The 22,298-nt window shown below is 46.6% G+C and overlaps 1 protein-coding gene across 4 annotated transcripts in view; it reads left to right on the plus strand.

The window, feature by feature from the left end:
- The window catches only part of tmem198b (transmembrane protein 198b), a 109,495-nt gene that overhangs the window by 73,428 nt on the left and 13,769 nt on the right, over positions 1 to 22,298 (plus strand). For all 4 annotated transcript variants that reach the window (XR_009445967.1, XM_048533734.2, XM_048533733.2 and 1 more), the window contains 2 exons: positions 19,592 to 19,821; positions 21,633 to 21,868. Coding sequence is in view for 3 of the 4 variants with exons in the window: in XM_048533734.2 (XP_048389691.1) it covers positions 21,706 to 21,868 (163 nt within the window). In the remaining variant the exon portion in view is untranslated. The remainder of the gene's footprint in view (positions 1 to 19,591; positions 19,822 to 21,632; positions 21,869 to 22,298) is intronic.

Here is a 22,298-nt window from a genome sequence, read left to right on the forward strand (position 1 = left end):
GGGACAGGCTTTAGTGGAGTCAGGAGGTGAGCTATTCACTGCAGTACTCCTGGACTATGATCTACAGTAGCTATATGAGTAGCACAGTTCATTCTCTGGTCAATGGTAAGCCCCCAGGATGTTGAAGGTAATACCATTGAACGTCCAAGGAGTGAGGTTAGGTTTGCTCTTACTAGTAATGTCATTGGAAGAAAAGTGTCACAGATTATAGATCATAGAATCCCTACAGTATAGAAACAGGCCCTTCAGCCCAACAATTCAACACCAAACCTCAGAGCATCCCACCCAGACCCATTGCCCTATAACCCATCTAATCTGCACATCCCTGAACACTGCGGCAGTTTAGCATGGCCAATCCACCCGAAGCTACACATCTTTGGATCGTGGGAGGAAACCGGAGCACCCGGAGGAAACCCATGCAGACACGGGGAGAATGCACAAACTCCACGCAGATAGTCACCCGAGGCTGGAATTGAACCTGGGTCCCTGGTACTGTGAGTCTGCAGTGCTAACCACTGAGTCACCGTGCCACTGTGCCGTCCCACCGCCTGACATTTGCATGAATGACCTTCTGTGCATGAAAAGGGTTTGTTGTACCTAACAACAGTTACCTGTATATTGCTGCCCCAGTTCACACCATCACAAGTAACCAGACCTCCAGCCAGTTAGTGGGTAATACAGAAGGCAGATGGAATGATGGCCTTTACTTCAAAGGGAATAGTGAATAAAAATAGGCAGAGGTTTCACTAAAACCGTACAGGGCAGTAGTCAGACCATAGCTGGAATATCGTAAACAGGTCCAAGAGAAAGATACACTGGTTTGGAGATAGTCGGAACTGCAGATGCTGGAGAATCTGAGATAACAACGTGTAGAGCTGGATGAGCACAGCAGGCCAAGCAGCATCAGAGGAGCAGGAAAGCTGATGTTTCAGGCCTAGACCCTTCTTCAGAAGGTCTGAAGAAGAGTCTAGGCCTAAAATGTCAGCCTTCCTGCTCCTATGATGCTGCTTGGCCAGCTGTGCTCATTCAGCTCCTTACCTTGTTATCTCTACACTGGTTTGGAGGCTGATTAACTCGACCCAGGCTATTTGTGGATTTTCTTATGTCGAAAGGTTGAGTGGGTCTGGGCATTACTAGTTAGAGTTGTGAAGAATGGAGGGAGGGATGACCTTATTGAAACATTTTGTCATCTTAAGCAGCTTGGTACTGTAGATGTGGAAAGGTTGATTCCCCTATGGGAGAGTCTAGTTTAATCCCAGAGGGTGGTGAATCTGTGGAATTCTTTACCACGGAGGGCTGTTGAGGCTCCATCAGGAAGTCTATTCAAGGCTGAGATAGATTGTTAATTAATGGCTGTTGTTTTAGTGTTGCTTGTGAGGAGGGGTGAATCTCATAGAAACCTATAAAGATCAAACAGGACTGGACAGGGTAAAGACAGGAAGGATGTTCGCGATGACCGGGAAGTCCTGAACCAGGGGTCACAGTCTCAGGATAGAGTGTAGGCCCTTTAGGACTGAGATGAGGAGAAATATCTTCATCCAGAGAGTGGGGAGCCTGTAGAATTCTCTGCTACAGAAAGCTTTTAAGGCGAAAACATTGAATATTTTCAAGAAGAAATTAGATACATTTCTCAGAACTGAAGGGATGAAAGTATATGGGGAGAAAGTGGATCAGAGTACTGACTTGGATGATCAACCGTGATCATGTTGCATGGCAAAGCAGACTAGACGGGCCGATTGGCCCACTCCTCCTCCTATGTTCTATGTTTCTACTAATCAAACCACAGCATCAGCTAAGCAGTCACCTACTTTAAAAAAAGGGAGATACAATTTGGATTCTGGAGAATTTTTATATTGCTTTCCTTTGCATGTTTAGTAAAGCCTGATCAGCCCTCACACTGCAGGAAACAGCTGCAGACTAACATTTAATTCTAATTATAGTTGTGATATAAATGGTATGGAACCTGCACTAATTACAGGAGTGTCAATGTAAAAAGACATCATTAGGCCTGAATGTTCCTCCTAGATCTGGGTTACCCTTTTATTTCAGAACATTGTGGCTTCTTCTTTGAACCTCCTTCTATTGGTTAATTGCTTCCTAATTCATTAATTTTCAGTGTCACCATCTGATTGCGGAACTGGAGAGTGGAGAGGGGCTGGGAACAAGAGTGGGAGTCATTGCAACATAGATTAAAGGAGCTGTCACAAACAATTGACCTGCCTCAGTGCTGTGTGATTTTCATCACTTTATTTGTCCCAATTTCTCGTTAACCTTGAGGATCCTTCCACTTTGAATCCCTCATCCGTGGTGTAGATTTAGATCTTTGCCACATGGCATCACCCTGGGGCCTTCAGTGTCACTTGGTCAAAATCCTAGCAGTCCCTCCATAAGGGCATTGTGAGTCTACCTATAGCAGATGGGCTATGATTCAGGAAGACAGCTCACCACCGCCTTCTCAAAGGGCAACTAGGGACAGGCAACAAATGCTGGGCCCAGTCAGTGCCTATCACATCCCTGAATAGATTTTTAAAAATAATGTACATCATTGATTATCATTGAGGGCAGCACAGTGGCTCAGTGGTTAGCAATGTTGTCTCACAGTGCCAGGGACCCAGCAGGTGGCTGTCTGTGTGGAGGTTGCACATTCTCCCCGTGTCTGCATGGTTTTCCTTCGGTTGCTCCAGTTTTGTCCCACAGTCCAGAGATGTGCAGGCCAGGTGGATTGGCCATGGAAAATTGCCCGTAGTGTTCAGGGATGGGCAGATTAGGGGGAATGGGGGAATGAGTCTGGGTGGGGTGCTGTGAGGGTCAGTGTGGACTTGTTGGGCCGAAGGTCCTGTTTCCACGCTGTAGGGACTCTGTGACGATTTTGATTACCAGCCGCATGGACAAAGGGTGCAGTTGATATTTGAACAAATTACACTTTACAGAAACTTGGTTGAGAGAAGGTCAGGATGGGCAGCTCAATGTTGCAGGTTTTAGATGTTTCAGGCATGTTAGAAAGGGATGTGAGAGGGTTGGAGGTGTTGTTGACTAAGGAGAGGTCAGAATTGCACCCAGGGGTAACATTTTGGAGGGCAAATGGGTAGAACTCAGGAATAAGAAAGGTGCAGTCACTGTGATGGGCTTATACAATGGGCCTCCCAATAGCCAGCAGCAGATAGAGGAGAAGCTGTGTAGGCAGATCTTGGAAAGACATGAAAACAACAGGGTAGTTGTAACAGAGATAATGGGAACTGCAGATGCTGGAGGATCTGAGATAACAAAGTGTGAAGCTGGATGAACACAGCAGGCCAAGCAGCATCTCAGGAGCACAAAAGCTGACGTTTCGGGCCTAGACCCTTCATCAGAGGAGGCTGGATTGCAGTGCGTGGAGATGCCGGCGCATGGCTGCGAGTGTCTGTTTCAGGACTCACAGGGAGAAACGTTGCTGAAGGGTCTGAATATTCTGGGTGTAGAGGTGGTCACGGTTGGGGCCAAATTGGGAAGGCTTGAATGTGGACTGTGGTCCATTGGGGATGATCCGGTTCCATAGGCAGGTGCTGAGGAAGGTGATGTGACTGTGGCACCTGGTTTGCTTCAGGACATGGTCGAGCAGTTTCAGGGCCGAAGAGATTACAAGAGAATTGCAGTGGGAGAGAGGTACAAGAGAATTGCAGTGGGAGAGAGGTTCCCTCAGGTTGGTCTGGAGGGAGGAGGGTAACATCCTCAGGTTAGGCATCCCTGGAAGAGGCTTCGCAGTGAGTTTAAAATCGTATCAGAGATAATGGGAACTGCAGATGCTGGAGAATCCAAGATAACAAAGTGTGAAGCTGGATGAACACAGCAGGCCAAGCAGCATCTCAGGAGCACAAAAGCTGATGTTTCGGGCCTAGACCCTTCATCTGATGATAGTTGTAACAATAGCTTTTAACTTCACCAATATTCACTGGGACTCCTTACAGGTTTGGATGGGATAGAATTTAATCAACGTATATTGAAACAATATGTAGGAAGTCCAACTAGGGAAGGGACTTGCCAGACTTTATACTGGGGAATGAGCCCAGCTAGATAATCAAAGTTTCAGTGTGAGAGCATTTTGGGAATAGCGATCATAACTGTTAAAGTTTAGGGTTAGTTATGGATAAGGATAAAACTGGGCCCCAGGTGAAAGTGCTAAATTGAAGGGTAGGCTAATTACAGCACTGTTAGGCAGGAATGAGAGAAATTAGATTGGGGGCAGCTGTTTGAGGATAAATCTACATCTGTCATCTGGGACATTTCCATATTTCAGGGTCAACATGTTCCTGTGAGGATGAGGAAGAAGGATGGCAAAATTCAGGAACTGTGAACAACTGTGAAAGTTTGGTCAAAAAGAAAACAGAAGTGTGTTTGTGTGTGTGCGGTTTCGGAAGCTGAAATCAGACAAGGCCCTTGGGGAATACAAAGGAAACAGGAGAGAACTTAAACAAGAAATTATAAGGGTTTAAAAGGGCATGAAATGTCCTTGGCAAGCAGGATTAAGGAAAATCCCAAGGCATTTTGTACATGTATTAGGAGCAAGAGTGGAACTAGGGAATGAATACATCCACTCAAGGACAAAGGGGGGAATTTCGATGTGGAGCCAGAGGAAATGGGTGAGGTCCTTACTGAGCACTTCACATTGGTATTCACCATGGAGAAAGACATAGAACACAATTAGATTAGGGACGGCTACATTGATATTCTAGGGCATGTCGAAATATAGAAGGAGGAAGTGCTGGGTGTCCTGGAAAACCTTAAGGTAGATAAATCACCAGGACTTGTTGGGATCTATCCTAGGATACATAGGCAGGCAGGGAGGGATAGCTGGGGCTTTGGCAGAGATCTTTGTATCTTATGGTTGGATGGCTCGCCGAGCTGGATCGTTATTGTTCCGCATTTGTTTCGTAACCACGCTGGATAACAGCCTCAGTGTAGCCTCCCATGAAGCATCGGTGTGTTTTCCTGCCTGGTTTTTAAACTCTGGGGTCCATTGAGCTGGATTGCCTCACGCTCAGGTTTCCTTCGTGGTGAGTGTATATGGGGTAGAGTTCTATGTGTTTGTGGATGGCAAAGCTAAGCAGAGGCAGGCATGGGAATTCCTAGAAGCCTGGCATTCCTTGAAGAAAGCCATCAACAAACGCATAGAGCTCGACTCCATATATACTCGTTTGTGAAGGAAAACCGGAAGTGAGGTAATCCAGCTCAACAGACTCCAGAGTTTAAAAACCAGGCAGGAAAACACAACAGCGCTTCATCAGAGGATGCACTGAGGATGTTACCCATCAGGGACATGAAAAGTCAGTGGAACAATGAACCAGCTCGGCGAGCCAGCCAACCACAATATCTACAGTCCGAGCTACAAATCTACCCCAAAACCTTGCAGAGCCTTACATCAGTGATTGGAAAATTATTGGAGAAGATTTTTCAGGAGAAGATTTACTCATACATGGAAAAGAATGGACTTATTATGGATAGTCAAGATGGCTTTTTATGGGACAGGTCCTGTCTCACAAAGTTGATTGAGTTTTTCAGGAAGCAATGAAGATGATTGATGAAGGTAGGGCAATAGATTTTGTCTACGTGGACTTTACCAAAGCATTTGACAAGGTCCCCTGTGTCATGCTGGTCTCAAAGATTAAGTCACATGGGTTTCAAGGGAAGTTGGTAAGTTGGATACAAAATGGACTTGGGGTCATAGATGACAGGGGATAGTTAAGGTCTGTGATCAATGATGTTCTGCTAGGATCCGTTGTTTGTAAGATATATAAATGATTTGCGTGAAAATATAGCTGGTCTGATCAGTAAGTTTGCAGATGACAAGAAGTGGTGGAGAGTGGATAGTGAGGAAGGCTGTCAAAGGACATAGGAGGATACAGACCAGTTTGAAAGTTGGGTGGAGAAACAGAAGATGGAGTTTAGTCCGAATAAGTGTGAGGTGATGCATTTTGAGGTCAAATACAAAAATAAAGACCCTTAGGGATCATTGACATACAGGGAGATCATGGGGTCCTAGTGCACAATCCCCTGAAGGTGGTAACACAATTGGATAAGGTGCTAAAGAAAGCGTATAGCATTGTTTACCTTCATTGAGCATAAAAGTTAGCAAGTCATGTTGCAGCTGTATAAGATTTTAATTTGACCACATTTGGACTATTGTGTGCATTTCTGGTTGCCACACTATAGGAAGGGTGTAGAGGCTTTGGAGAGGGTGCAGAAGAGGTTTATCAGTGTTGCCTGGTTTGGGGTGTACTAGTTATAAGGAGAGGTTGGGCAAACTTGTTTCGCTGGAGGTTGAGGGGCGTCCTGATAGAAGTATATAAAATTATCAAAGACGTGGATAGGGTGAATAGTCGGAGCCTTTTTCCTGGGGTGAATATGTCAAATAGTAAGGTGCATAGGCTTATGATGAAGTATATGGGAGACATGTGAGGAAAGTTTTTTTGATACAGAGGATGGTAAGTGTCTGGAATGCGCTGCCAGGAAGGTGGTAGATGCAGGCACTGTAGCAATGTGTAAGAGGCAATTAGACAGACATATGAATAGGCAGGGAATAGAGGGATGTGGACCATGTGCAGGCAGGTGGGAATAGCATTAGAATGGCATCATGGTCAGTGCAGACATGATGGGCCAAAGGGCCTGTTCCTGTGCTGTACTGTTCTACATTCTGTGTTCTATGCGTTGATAAGACATGCCCTTTCCCACTATTGTCCAGGAACCAAGTTAACACCACAGTTTAGGCCTATACTAAACCCTCTGGAGTTTAGAAGAATGAGATGAGATCACATTGAGGTCTATAAGATGCTGAAGGGGATTGATACAGTTGATATAGAAAGGATGTTTCCTAATGTGGGGCAGTCTAGAACAAGAAGTCAGAGTTTTAGCCTCGAGGTTAGCAGATCTAAAACACAGGTGAGGAGGAAAAAGAAATGTGAACGTGTGGAACACACTCACCCAGAGTGCAGTGGATGCAGAGTGCTGGCTAAATTTAAGGAGGAGAGCAACAAATTTTTGAATTGTAATTGGTTAAAGGGTTACGAGGAGCAGGCAGGGAAGTGGAGTTGAGGCCAAGGTGAGATCAGCCATAATCATATTAATGGAGGAGCAGGCTCAAGGGGCTGAATAGCCTCCACCTGTTCTGATATTTTCTGTTCAAAGATTGAAGAGCTGACAGCATAAAAACAGTGGGAGCAAGGTATCCAACAGAAGCTCTTAAATCTACACCAGGCTAAGAGTCTCATTATACTGCTTCCCTATAATCAGTCCCAATAACCCACCTTCTCCCTCTGTACACCTTCTCCCCGTGTACACCCTCTCCCTGTGTACTACTTCTCACTGTGTACACCTTCTCCCAGTGTACACATTCTCCCAATGTACACATTATCCCTGTGTACACATTCTCCCGGTGTACACATTCTCCTGGAGTACACCTTCTCCCTGTATACACCTTCTCCCTGCATACACCTTCTCCCTGTGTACACCTTCACCCTGTGCACACCTTCACCCTGTGTACACCTTCTCCCTGCGAGCACCTTCTCACTGTATACACCTTCTCCCTGTGTACACCTTCTCCCTGCATACACCTTCTCCCTGTATACACCTTCTTCCTGTGTACACCTTCTCACTGTGTACACCTTCTCCCTGTGTACACCTTCTCCCTGTGTACACCTTCTCATTGTATACACCTTCTCCCTGTGTACACCTTCTCCCTGTGTACACATTTTCCCTGTGTACACCTTCTCACTGTACACACCTTCTCCCTCTGTACACCTTCTCCCTTTGTATACTTTCTCACTGTGTACACCTTCTCACTGTATACACCTTCTCCCTTTGTACACCTTCTCCCTGTGTACACCTTCACCCCGTGTACACCTTCTCATTGTATACATCTTCTCCCTGTGTACACCTTCTCCCTGTGTACACGTTCTCCCTTTATACACCTTCTCCCTGTGTACACCTTCACCCTGTGTACACCTTCTCCCTGTGCACACCATCACCCTGTGTACACCTCCTCCCCATGTGCACCTCCTCCCTGTGTACACCTTCTCACTGTATACACCTTCTCCCTGTGTACACCTTCTCCCTTTGTATACTTTCTCACTGTGTACACCTTCTCACTGTATACACCTTCTCTCTTTGTACACCTTCTCCCTGTGTACACCTTCTCCCCGTGTACACCTTCTCCCTGTATACACCTTCACCCCGTGTACACCTTCTCCCTGTGTACACCTTCACCCTGTGTACACCTTCTCCCTGCGCACACCTTCTCCCTGTGTACACCTCCTCCCCGTGTACACCTCCTCCCTGAGTACACCTTCTCACTGTATACACCTTCTCCCTCTGTACACCTTCTTCCTTTGTATACTTTCTCACTGTGTACACCTTCTCACTGTATACACCTTCTCCCTTTGTACACCTTCTCCCTGTGTACACCTCTTCCCTATGTACACCTTCTCCCCGTGTACATCTTCTCCCTGTGTACACTTTCTCCCTGTGTACACCTTCTCCCTTTGTACACCTTCTCCCCATGTACACCTCCTCCCTGTGTACACCTTCTCACTGTGTACACCTTCTCCCCGTGTACACCTTCTCCCTGTGTACACCCTCTCCCTTTCTCCCCGTGTACACCTTCTCCCCTTGTACACCTTCTCCCTTTGTACACCTTCTCCCTGTGTGCACCTTCTCCCCGTGTACACCTTCTCCCCAGGTATACCTTCTCCCCGTCAATACCTTCTCCCTGTATACACCTTCTCCCCGTGTACACTTTCTCCCCGTGTACACCTTCTCCCTGTATACACCTTCTCCCCGTGTACACCTTCTTCCTGTGTACACCTTCTCCCTGTATACACCTTCTCCCCATGTACACTTTCTCCCCGTGTACACGTTCTCCCTGTGTACACCTTCTCCCCGTGTACACTTTCTCCCCGTGTACACCTTCTCCCTGTATACACCTTCTCTCCGTGTACACCTTCTTCCTGTGTACACCTTCTCCCTGTATACACCTGCTACCCGTGTACACCTTCTTCCTGTGTACACCTTCTTCCTGTGTACACCTTCTCCCCGTGTACACTTTCTCCCCGTGTACACCTTCTCCCTGTATACACCTTCTCCCCGTGTACACCTTCTTCCTGTGTACACCTTCTCCCTGTGTACTTTCTTCCTGTTTAAGGGACATGGGCATCAATGAGTGAACCAGCATTTGTTACTCACCCCTCATTGCCCTGTAGAATTGCCTCGTAGAGATCCTGTAAGTGGAAGGAAAGGCCATAGTTATATGAATTAACAATCAATTAGCCATTGGAAGGAGCCAACAAAGAAACCACACAGTTCAGAATTAAAGGGCTTTCCCAGACCTGGAGGAAATGTTCAGACTAAATGATGCTGTTCGACATTGATGCTCCTGTAATTAGTAGAGGGTGTGGATCATTTATCTCACAGCTCTAGTTGCCTCTTGAGAAGGTGGTGGTGAGCTGCCTTCTTGCACTGCTGCAGTGCCCGGCTGTTGCAACACCTACGTGGCTATTTAAGAGGGAGTTCCAGGGCTTTGTCCCAACAACACCAAAGGAACAGGGATACAGTTTCCAAGTCAAGCTGGAGTGTGGCTTAGAAAACAAAAACCGCAGGACCTGGTGCTTCCATACACCCGTCCCTCTAGCGGGAGGACCTTGTGCGCTCGGAAGGTGCTGTCTCAGGATCTTCGGTGAATTTCTGCAGTGCATCTTGTAGGTAGTACACACTGCTGCTCCTGAGAATCGGTGGTGGAGGGAGGGGATGCTTGTGGATGTGGTTTCCAATGAAGCAGGCTGCTTTGTCCTGGATGGTGTCAAGCTTCCAGGCAAGTGGGGAGTACTCCATCGCTCTCCTGACTCGTGCCTTGTCGCTGCTGGACAATACTGGAGAGACAGAAGGCAAGTCAATAGTGGGAGCTAATTCTACATTCAAGACGGCTTTGGGTTGATTATTAGACAGACTGGGATTATTTTCCTTGGAACAGAGGAGGCAGAGTTGGGGTTGAGATGATTGATATGTATTATGGGAGCCATAAATAGGACAGTCAGGTAAAAAAACCCTTTCTGCCTGGCAGAGGGATCAATTTAATGTAAGGGTCAGGAGGTTCAGTGGAGATGAGAGGAATCGGTTTTTCACCCAGAACTCGCAGCCTGTAACAGGGGCAGAGGCAGAAACCCTCACTACATTAAAGAAATATTTGGATGAGCTCTTGGGATGCTCTGGAATTTGGGGATAGAATGGTTAAGTGGTTGCTTTTGACCAGCACAGGGTCAATGGGCAGACGGGCCTTTTTCTGTGTTTTAGATTTCTATACTTCCATTTTTCTATAATTTTAAGGAGAGATTTAATAGGACTATTCAAAACCCACGAGGTGCTTCCATCAGTTAAATAAGGAGAATTGTCTCTAGCTGTTGGGAAGTCCTTTACCAGAGTGACACAAGTGAAGCTTATCAGAAACTTGACCAGAGGTGAGATTGCGAATCAAAGCAGAAAATGCTGCAGAAACTCAGCAAACCCTGGCAGAATCTGAGGATTCGTGCGCGGAATGAACTTCCAGGGGAAGTGGTAGATATGGGTACAATGAGAACGTTTAAAAGATGTTTGGATAAGTCCGTGAATGGGAAAGGTTTAGAGGGATATGGCCCAGGAGCAGGCAGCTGGGACTAGTTTGGTCTGGGATTATGTTCGGCAAGGAGTGGCTGGACCGAGGGGTCTGTTTCCATGCTGTATGACTGTACGTCTGTATGACTGTTGTATCACACAAAATGAAGTATTAACTGTTGACCTCTCCACAGATAGTGTGTTGGGCGCATAGTATTCCCTGCAATTTTTGTTTTTCTTGCTGATTTAGATCAGTCAGGGGTGATGTGGGCAGAGTGGCACTGGCACAGGGCCCAGGGTTGTGTTTTGAGGACAAAGGCTCCAATTCCACCTCATCAGCTAGGAATTTAAAGTCAAATAATGAATCTATAATTGAAAGCTGGTCCCAGGGATGGTGACCACAAACTATTGATTGTGTACAGAGCTGGTCAGTGGACCTACAGAAGGATATTAAGGATTTTTGAAGCAGTTCAGAGAAGGTTTACCAGGCTAATACCTGGTTGTGCTCCTGAGATGCTGCTTGTCCTGCTGTGTTCATCCAGCCTCACATTTTATTATCTTGGATTCTCCAGCATCTGCCATTATCTCTAATACCTGGAAGTATTGGATTGCGTTATGAGGAAAAGCCAGACAGGCTGGGCCTGTATCCTCTGGAGTTTAGGAGAGACAGAGGGGCCTTAATTGAAATGTATGAGGTCCTGAGGGGACTTGATTGGGTGGATATGGAAAGAATGTTTCCTCTAGAGTTGGAACCTAGAATGAGGGACTGTGGTGGGGTGGCTTAGTGGTTAGCACTGCTGCCTCACGACACCCAGGGACTTGAGTTCAATTCTACCCTCAGGCGACTGTCTGTGTGGAGTTTGCACATTCTCCCCGTGTCCGCGTGGGTTTCCTCTGGGCCTTCCACCCCTCCCCCCACAGTCCAAAGATGTGCGGGTTAGGTGGATTGGCCATGCTAAATTGCCTGAGATAGTAGGAACTGCAGATGCTGGAGAATCTGAGATAATAAGGTGCAGAGCTGGATAAGCACAGCAGGCCAAGCAGCATCATAGGAGCAGGAAGGCCAACGTTTTGCAGAGAGGTGCTTTGCAGAACACCATGCTCAGTTCGCAATAACCAACTGCACCTCCCAGTCGCGAACCATTCCAACTCCCCCTCCCATTCCTTAGACGACATGTCCATCCTGGGCCTCCTGCAGTGCCACAATGATGCCACCCAAAGGTTGCAGGAACAGCAACTCATATTCCGCTTGGGAACCCTGCAGCCCAATGGTATCAATGTGGACTTCACCAGCTTCAAAATCTCCCCTCCCCCGACTGCATCCCAAAACCAGCCCAGCTCATCCCCGCCTCCCTAACCTGTTCTTCCTCTCACATATCCCCTCCTCCCACCTCAAGCCACACCCCCATTTCTTACCTACTAACTTCAAACCACCCTCTTGACCTGTCCGTCTTCCCTGGACTGACCTATCTCCTCCCTACTTCCCCACCTACACTCACTTTTACTGGATCCATCCCCATCTCTTTAACTTGTCTGTCTCCTCTCCACCTATCTTCTCCTCTATCCATTTTTGATCCACCTACCCCCGCTCCCTATTTATTTCAGAACCCACTTCCCCTCCCCCATTTCTGATGAAGGGTCTAGGTCCGAAATGTCAGCTTTCCTGCTCCTCTAATGCTGCTTGGCCTGCTGTGTTCATCCAGCTCTACACCTTGTAATCTCGGATTCTCCAGCATCTGCAGTTCCTACTATCTCTGGATTTCATAGGGATGCTCTTTGGAGGCTCAGTGTGGTGTTGATGGGCTGAATTGCCTCTGTGCACTGAGGGATTCTGTGATGATTCTATAAGAGGGCTCCAGTACAAAGTCTATCTGAAATTTCTGGATTGGCCATAGGAAATGCAAGGTTTTGGGGATAGGAGAGTCAATGTAGCCTCAGTGGGCTGAATGGTCTTTTTCCTTACCATTGCAGGGATTGTATAGTTTAAAAATAAGGTGTTGCCCATTTAGGACAGAGATGAGGAAACTTTTTTTTCTTTCGGAGGGTTGACAGTCTTTAGAGATCCCTTCCTCAAACGGCAGTGGATATAGAATCTTTAAATATTTGGAAGGCCGAGGGATATAGGTTCTTGATGACCCAAGGATATGGAAGATTATTGGCAGATATGTAGGAATGTAGAGTTGAGGTTAAAATCAGATCATATTGAATGACATAGCAAGCTCGGAGGGCCAAGTGGTCCACTCTTGTTTAGTTCATGTGATGGCTGTAAAAACCCATCTGGTTCACTCATGCTCTTCAGGGAAGGAAACTGCCATCCTTACCAGCCAGGCCTACAGTGACTCCAGACCCACACCAATGCGGTTGACTCTTCAACCACTCTCTGAAATGTGCCAACAAGCTGTGGAGTGCCTGGGGGATTAGGGATGGGTATCAGATAAGGTTCACATCCGGTGAATTAAACTGATAAAAGCTACAGTGCTTTGCTTTTGTGTGAGTAATGTCGAGAAATATTTTATGCAGCAAATTTGTTGTGCTTCGGATGTAATCCCTGGGTGTGAGATTCAGTAGTAACTTGAGAAGAGGTTTGAGCGTTTGCAGGATAGATGTGAGAGGAAATGTGGGAAAGGGTATAGATGTGAGTTACATTGGGTCACACTAGGAAAGAGTGAACACAGGAACCATGGGCTGAATGGCCTCCATTCTCCTTCATGGTTGTACGTGTATCTAATGACATTTGGTGAGATTTCCCTTCCTGTTCCTCGTAATTATCAAAACTGACCAGCTAACAGTGAAAGATAGAAGCCTGTTTTGGGTAGATGTGTTGACATTTGGCTTCAAGGTATTTGATAAATGGAAACCAAACCAATGACTTATCCCCAGTGCTACGGGTCTGGAGTCAGATATAGATCAGGCCGGGAAAAGAGGCCGGAGAATTCCACAGGCACCTCACTGTCTGGGTGAAGACATTTCTCCGCATCTCAGTCCTAAATGGCCGACACTGTATCCTCAGACTGTGACCCCTGCTTCAGGATTCCCCAGTGATCAGGAATATCCTTCCTGTGATAATCCTGTCTAGTCCTGTTAGAATTTTGTAGGCTTGTCTGAGAACCCCCAACCTCTACCATTTTTCTAAACTTCAGAGGATAACGTCCAAACCGATCCTCGTGTGTCAACCATGCCTGAAGAAGGGTCTAGGCCCGGAACGTCAGCTTTCCTGCTCCTGAGATGCTGCTTGGCCTGCTGTGTTCATCCAGCTCCATACCTTGTTATCTCGGGTTCTCCAGCATCTGCAGTTCCTACTATCTCTGAAACTATAGAATGTTTGCCCTCGTTGCTCTGGATTTTGGGTATAGGAGTTGGGATGTCATGTTGAGGTTGCACAGAACATTGATGAGGTGTCTTCTGGAGTACTGTGTCCAGTTCTGGTTGCCCTGTTTTGGGAAGGTTATTATTAAACTGGAGTGGGGTTCAGAAGAGATTTACCAGGATGTTGCCAGGAATGGAGGGTTTGAGTTATAAGGAGAAGCTGGGGCTTTTTTCAGTTGGAGCGTAGGAAGCTGAGGGTTGACTTTATGCAAATTTATAAAATCATGACAGGGAGAAATAAGGTGAAAGGCGCGGGTGTCCTTTCACTAGGGTGGGGGAATTTCAAAACAAGGGGTATATTTTCAAGGTGAAAGGAGAAAGATTTAAAAATGACATGAGGGGCAAGTTTTTTACACAGAGAGTGGTTTGTGTGTGGAATGAACTTCCAGAGGAAGTGGTGGATGTGGGTGCAGATACAACGTATAAAAGACAATTAGATAAGTACATGAATAAGAAAGGTTTGGAGAGATATGGACCAAGTGCAGGCAGACTAGTTTAGTTTGGGAACTCGGTCAGTGTGAACTGTTTTAGACCAAAGAGTCTGTTTCTGTGCTGTATGGCTCTATGACTCCATGACTTTTGTGGACACTCAGGCCTTGTGGCACCTCCCCCTTTCCCAACCTGTCACCACTCAGATAATAATCTGCCTATGATAACAAGGTGTACAGCTGGATGAACACAGCAGGCCAAGAAGCATCTTAGGAGCACAAAAGCTCACAGCTTGGCCTGCTGTGTTCATCCAGCTCAACACCTTGTTATCTCGGATTCTCCAGCATCCGCAGTTCCTATTAGCTCTAATAATCTGCCCTCCTGTTTTTGCTCCCAAAGTGGATAACGTCACATTTATCCACATTGTACCGAATCTGCCATGTGTTCACTCATTCGTGTGTCCGAATCACACTGAAGCATCTCTGCATGCTCCCTCACAGCTCACCCTCCTGCCCAGGTTAATAGAAGCAAATTACATGGTGAGGGAGAAAGGCAAGAGATCAGCGTTCAGCTGGAGTGCTCAGGGTCACAATGTGTCGACTGGACCCTCCAACCGTTTTTGTGATCCCATGGTATGGAGATAGAGTGGGCCATGGTGGGCTTTGTAAACAAGGGTAAGGATTTTAACAATCAAGGTGTTTTTGACAAGGAAACAGAGTGGATCAGTGAGCACAGGGCAAGAGATGAATGTGATCTGATACATGATAAGACAGGGGCAGCAGAGCTCTGGGGGACAAGGCATTTGCGATTGTAAATTCCTGAAAACCACCAGTGAATTCACTGCGTTTCAGAGACAGCAGGGTCAGAGAGGTTTCTCTGAAACACAGCTCCACAGAGCACCTGGATCAAACAGCTGAATATTGGACTGCTTATTTCCAAAGGACCTTCTACCATTAGCTGTTGCTATGGAAATGTAATAACTGAGGGCTCCCCTGGGAACGCTCTTGTTACACTGAAGACCCAGTGAACGAAAGCAATGTAGTGCTGGCTTATGTTACAGAATTATTTCTAATAGGTTAGCTTCAGCTGAGTTTGACAGTGATCCAGAGTCTGCAGCTGTTCCTCAGTTAACCCCTTGGTGTGACAGCATGGAAGTGCATCGCAGGCTCTGGTTTGAAGATGAGGAAAGGTTAGACCACAACGCCATGTCCCATGGACTAAGCTTGGAGATATTTTCCTAATCAACCTCTTCAGGGAGGTTATGACTCAGCTGTGGAGCAGATGGGACATGAACTCAGACCTCCTAGCTCAGGGTGAAAGACAATACCACTGTGCCACCATAGTCCTGCATGAAACAGCATATATTCCAACAGGTTTGGAATTTCTTTAGTGTGGAGGCAGGCTGTTTGGCCTATCGAGTCCACACCGACCCCTTGAAGAGCATCCCACCCAGACCCACCCCTCTACCCTATCCCTGTAACATTGCACTTCCCATGGCTAACCCACCCAGCCTGGACCTCCCTGAACGCTACGGGCAATTTAGCATGGCCAATCCAACCCAATCTGCACATCGTTGGACTGTGAGAGGAAACTGGAGAACCCAGGGGAAACCCACGCAGACACCGAGAGAATGTGCAAACTCCACACAGTCATCTGAGGGTGGAATCACCACTCTGCCACCTATATATAAAGAATATTAAGGCATAATCTTACAGAGGTTTTATTTTAAATGATGTAAGGAGTTGATCACATTGATCAAGAGAAACTCTGGTGGGAGAGTCCAGAACTAGGGCCAAAACATTAAAATTCGAGACACGCCATTCAGGAATGATGTCAGGAACCACTTCCTCACAAAAAGTGGGAGTGGAGTCTGGAACTTTCTCTCCAAAAGATGCATTGCAGCATCTTGCCAAGTCTCCACAGACAGCACCTTCCAAACCCACCACTACTTTCATCTAGAAGAGCAAGGCCAGCAGATACATGGGAACACCACCCCCTACAAGTTCCCCTCCGAGTCACTCTCCATCCTGACTTGGAAATATATCGTCGTTCCTTCACTGTCGCTGGGTCAAAATTATGGAATTCCCTCCCGAAGGGCATTGTGGACTGCAGCAGTTCAAGGAAGCAGCTCACTACCATCTTCTCAAAGGCAACTAGGAACGGGCAATAAGTACAGGCCCAGCCAGAGACACCCACAGCCGATGAATAAGTTGAGAAAAATGTTGTTGAGGGCAGGGGTCAGTATCCGCGTGGTGCCTCACAGCACCAGGGAATCAGGTTCAATTTCAGGTGACTGTCTATCGATGGACTGAATGGCCTACATCTGCTCCTGTGTTTTATGGTCTGAAGGGTTCTGACCTGAAACGCCAAATTTCCCGCACCCCTGATGTTGCCTGGTGTGCTGCATTCCTCCAGTTCCACACTGTGTTATCTCTAATTCCAGTATTGGCAGCTCTTGCTATCTTTAATGCTCTGGTGACCTGGGGTTCAAATCCTGCCACAGCAGATGATGGAATTTTGTGCTCAGTAAAAATCTGGAATTAAGAATCTAATGACAAGCATGAAATCATTGCTAATTGTTGGGGGGAAAGACCCATCTGGTTCACTAAGCCCCTTGAGGGAAGTGATCTATCATTCTTACCTGGTTTCGATCCACTATGTGGTTTACTCTTAACTACCCTCTGGGCAATTAGGGATGGGCAATAAATGTTGACCCTAGCTGGCCACATCCACATTCAATCAATGAAATATAGGAAGTTAGCCAGACAATTCTTCCTCACATCTGTGAAGGTAAGAACAGAGTTAACGTTTTGGGCCCAGTGACCCTTCGTCAGAACGCTCTGAGGAAGGGTCACTGGACCTGAAACGTTAAGTCTGTTTATTTCTTCACGAGTGGATAATGTTCAGCCTGGGAGAATGAATAGCTGTTAATTAATGATTACTGGCTTGGAATGGATATACTGTTGGAGGGAGAAGGCGAAACATCTTCAGAGTCGGCATGCCAGGAAGAGGCATGTCAGTATGTTAAATACTAAATAAAAACCAAAAGAACTGTGGATGCCGGAAATCAGAAACAAAAACAGAAACAGAGGTTGCTGGAAAAACTCGGCAGGTTTTTATTTGGTATTTAACTCGCTGCCGTCTCTCTTCCAGGCATATCCACCTTAAAAAAGCTTCGCTTCTCTCCGATAGGAAATTCATTCCAACAGCCACTACTTGTCCATTAATAGTTATCCATTCTCCCAAGCTGACCATTATCCACTCCTTTGTCCATCCAACTGTTCCCTTCTCTCTCTCTTTGGGCTCTATCCCTACCGTTTTCTCCCCCACCCTATCTTCTGCATAGAAGCTCATTTTTCCCTCGCTACCAACAGTTCTGAGAAAGAGTCACTCCACCTGAAATGTTAACTCTGATTCCTCTCTACAGATGCTGCCAGACCTGCTGAGCTTTTCCAGCAACTTCTGTTTTTGTTCAGTTCTTCCTCACACTGCAAGCCAAATGGCTGTCATACTGAGGAGGGATTTGCAGTGGGATAGAGATCCACTGAGGTCTTTCCGGAGGGATTTGCTGTGGGAGAGAGATCCACTGAGGTTTTTCCGGAGGGATTTACAGCGGGATAGAGAGGCACTGAAGTCTTTCTGGAGGGATTCGCAGCGGAGAGAGAGATCCACTGATATTTTTCCGGAGGGTTTTGCAGTGGGAGAGAGATCCACTGAGGTCTTTCCGGAGGGATTCACAGTGGGCGAGAGATCCACTGAGGTCTTTCCGGAGGGATTCGCAGCGGGTGAGAGATCCACTGAGGTCTTTCCGGAGGGATTTGCAGCGGGAGAGAGATCCACTGAGGTTTTTCTTCATTTTCTGATGAAGGGTCTAGGCCTGAAATGTCAGCCTTTCCTGCTCCTCTGATGCTGCTTCTCCTGCTGTGTTCATCCAGCTCTACACCTTGTTATCTCTGGCTGTCACATTGGCCTGTTCAATAATAACGATTTGTACAAAGGCCACAAGGTGAAAATGACAGTTTGCTTTCAATTAAAGATACAGAATTTTATTTTTCCTGCAAAAAAACTCTCGATGGTTATCCCGACCGGCTAGCAGGATGTCTCCCACTGGAAAGGAGCAAATCTCTGGTCTCATTTCATGAAAAAGGCCTCATTTGATCAATATTGTATCTGATTAACCTGTGCAAATATATGCAAATGTCTACAAATTAAAGATTTCCCAAGTGTTAGGCACATTTCTTTGTGAATGAATTAATTAGAGTGAAAACACCTCTGATCAGTGAGATTCTGCTACCTCACATGATTTACCAGCAAAGAGTCAATGCTGGCTATTTAAAGAATGTGAGAATTAAAAAATGCTACTTTTGAGTGTGAAAGCTTTCACAGGAAAAGATTCCTGATGTGTTTTCCACTGGATCAGCAAGTGCCTCGGTGCTAACCTAATGGTGAAAATATGGAAAAAATACATTCCACAACATCAAGGTTAAAGGTTGAGGAAACATGACAGATAAAGTGCATTGCACAGAGTAGAGCTCTCTCTACACTGTCCCCGTCAAACACTCTCACAACAGGGACAGCACAGGGTTAGATACAGAGTAAAGCTCGCTCTACACTGTCCCCATCAAACACTCCCAGAACAGGGACAGCACAAGGTCCAGTGACCCTTCCTCAGAACTGAGATCCAGACATGAAACGTTAATTCTGTTTTTTCCTTCACAGAAGCTGCCAGACCTGCTGAGCTTTTCCAGCAACTTCTGTTTATGTTCCTGATTTACCGCATCCACAGTTTTTTCGGTTTTTAGCACCTTCAAGTTCCCCTTCAACATACTCACCATTTTTTATAGTGTCACGGGATCAAAATCCTGGGAACCCCTTCCTAAGGACATTGAGGGTCAACCTACAGCAGGAGGACTGCAGTGTTTCAAGAAGGCAGCTCACCCCCACCTTCTCAAGGGGGCAACTAGGGATGGATAAGAAATGCTGGGTCCAGCCAGACACGCCCACATCCCATACTGAGAGAAAAAAAGAATTCCACTGCTGAAGTTGATGCTAGGTCTTTGTGAATCATGTACCATGACTCGCAAATCCCTGTGTGCTATAAACGGAACTTTAGTGGGAGAAGTGTGAGAAATAAATGGAAGACTGCAGGTTCCTGACACCAACTTTGAAAAATTTTATTTTCTAGGGGACGTTGTTCTTGAACCATCTCAAAGAGATCGATGACCTTTAACTTTCACTTCAGCAAGTCAACAGCTGGGAGCTGGTGCAGTGTGAACCACTGCTTCTCAAATGAGACAACTGAGTGAGCAGAGTCTTGGGTCGTCTCCTGGAAACCCCTCAGTGCTGGCCCCCACCAGTGGACATTGTCCGCCAGTAAGGGGTGGAAGAGAGTCAACCAGCTCCAACAATAATCAGGTAAGTGCCCTCTCCTTCATCACTGAGTCATACATCACCGGAACAGGCCCTTCGGCCCAACTCATCCATGCTGACCAGGTTTTCTAAACTGAACTACTCCCAATGGCCTGCGTTTGGCCCATGTCCTTCTAAACCTTTCCTTTCCATGGACCTGTCCAAATGTCTCTTAAATGTTGCAATTGTACCCACCTCTGCCACGTCCTCTGGCAGCTTGTTCCATCCATGCACCACCCTTGGTGTGAACATGTTGCTCCTCAGGTTCCTTTTAAATCTTGCCCCTCTCTCACCTTACACCTATTCCCTTCTTGCCGTGCTGGAAATTTGGGGAGAGGGTGAATTAACTGCACAGAGGCCAATATCCCATCAGCAAGGCGCCCTTTATTTACACCAAGAACAGTACATGGACTCTGACCAGCCAGTTCTCAGAGCGAGCAGAGCCTCTGACACTCCTGTTTATATCTGTCATCCAGGGCTCTCTGATTGGACCAGCTTAACAGCCCCAATCAGGGAACTCTCATTCTGTGAGATCCATCTGCCTGACCTTGTTACAATCATGACAGAAGGAGAGTTCTCACCGCAAGCCAAACCCATTGAGGGAGCTCAATGATAGAAATTGTACAGTACAGACGGAGACTGTTCAGCCCATCAGACCAATGCTGGCACTTTGAAAGAACTATTCCACTCATCATCACCCTGCAGACTGATTTTTTTTTGCCTTTTCAAATATTTATCTATTTTCTTTTGGAAAGTGGCTGCAGTGTATGTGTTTCAAACATCCTTAATGTTGGCAGCCCCTTCCATATCACAGCAGCGCAAGGTGTAACAACAATGTCCCTTCATGCTGCTCCTGTCTCTTTGTTGACCATTTTCTTAAAGCTCTGATCCTCTGGTCCTGCCACTGAAACCGAGTTAGTGACTCTAGCAAAAGCCCATCTTTGTTGTATTTTGGTAGCACCTTTAACCGCCTAACAACATTTGCTAATGAGCACTAATGACATGTTAGGGAAGATAACAAGACAATGGGGTGTGTTCAAGGTGGAAAGCCAGGTAGTGAGTTGGCGAGGTTTAGCGGTGGAGTGGTTGGGGGCCCAGGCACTCATGGGAGAGGGAAGAAAATCAGAAGATCCTCAAAAATCCAAGAGTTGACTCAGTATGGAGTCCAGTGGCACATCATCCAATACAGAGACACAACGAGAACCTTGTCTGAAGTAGTGTCATAATTGGCTAAATCACCCAAAGATGTCTCACTGCAGCCACGTTCAAATAAAATTTGACATTGAGTTGCATGAGGACATACTGCAACAGGTGACCAATGGCTTGGTCCAGGAGAGGGATTTTGAGGAACAGAAGGAAGGACGCTGTAAGGGAAAGTTTAGTGAGTGTTGAAGGCAGCTGGAGACATGGCTGTCAATGGTGGAGCAGTAAGAACAGGGGGTGCTAAACAGGCCGGGATTGAAGGACCAACATGAGGCTGAAGGCTTTGAAGATGTTCCACCTGTTCCTCAGTCAGTTACCCTCTGCCCCTCCCTGTTACCCCTCAATCCTTCTCTCAGAGGGTTGTGAATCTGTGGGACTCACTACCCCAGAGTCCGGTGGATACCAGGACACTGAATAAATCTAATGAGGAGATATTTAATTAATAACGGGTTGGAGGGTTGTGGAGAGTGGGAAGGAAAGTGGAGTTGAGGCCAAGATGGCAGAGCTATGATCATATTAAATGACAGAACAGGCTCAAGGGGCTAAATGGCTTACTCCTGCTCCTGGTTCTTACGCTCATTCTGTTGTTTGACACGTTCCATCCATTTTTGCAGCCTCGCTAACTTTGAATGGAAGACTTCCTTTGACCTCTGCTCTGACTGGCTGCTGCTACAGACCCACAAAGCCATGACCTCGACACTTCGAACTTTGCACTTTAAACTCTTGACTCATGGCACGGGCCAGGGTACCACCCATAGCTGTGATCAGGAGATCCTACGGAAGTATGATATTGTACCCTCTGTGGTCTGCGCTATGTGCTGCCTCTTTGGGATTATTTATTGTTTCTTCGGTAAGTCAATGACTCTTGGGACAGCTGTTGGGAGGGTCTTGGCGTTGGGGGAAATAGTTGTTTATCAAATTTATGTTTCTCATTGGTGGACGGAATGACCGCTGAATGGTTGGCGGGAAATGGGAAGGGCATCACCTTTGGTCAACCTTTGGTCCCCATCCATAACAGCAGTTGAGAAGTGGCGATGAGACGTCACTTTGATCTGCCATCTTGATCTTGGTATCGTCTGGTTGCTGTGTTGGTCTATCCTGTGGGCTCTATTGCATGGTCTCTATGGTCACATGACGGACCAGAAGGCACCATCCCATGTGTTGAAAACGATGATGGGTTTTAGTAAAAGGCCCATCTCAATGTTTCAGAAAATCCTCGTCGACGCAATAACTTTAAGAAAAAGGAGGCAAGTTATGGCATGGGATTCCCCCAATCAGAA

This window comes from Stegostoma tigrinum, chromosome 7 (genome assembly GCF_030684315.1).
Source record: "Stegostoma tigrinum isolate sSteTig4 chromosome 7, sSteTig4.hap1, whole genome shotgun sequence".
NCBI lineage: Eukaryota > Metazoa > Chordata > Chondrichthyes > Orectolobiformes > Stegostomatidae > Stegostoma > Stegostoma tigrinum.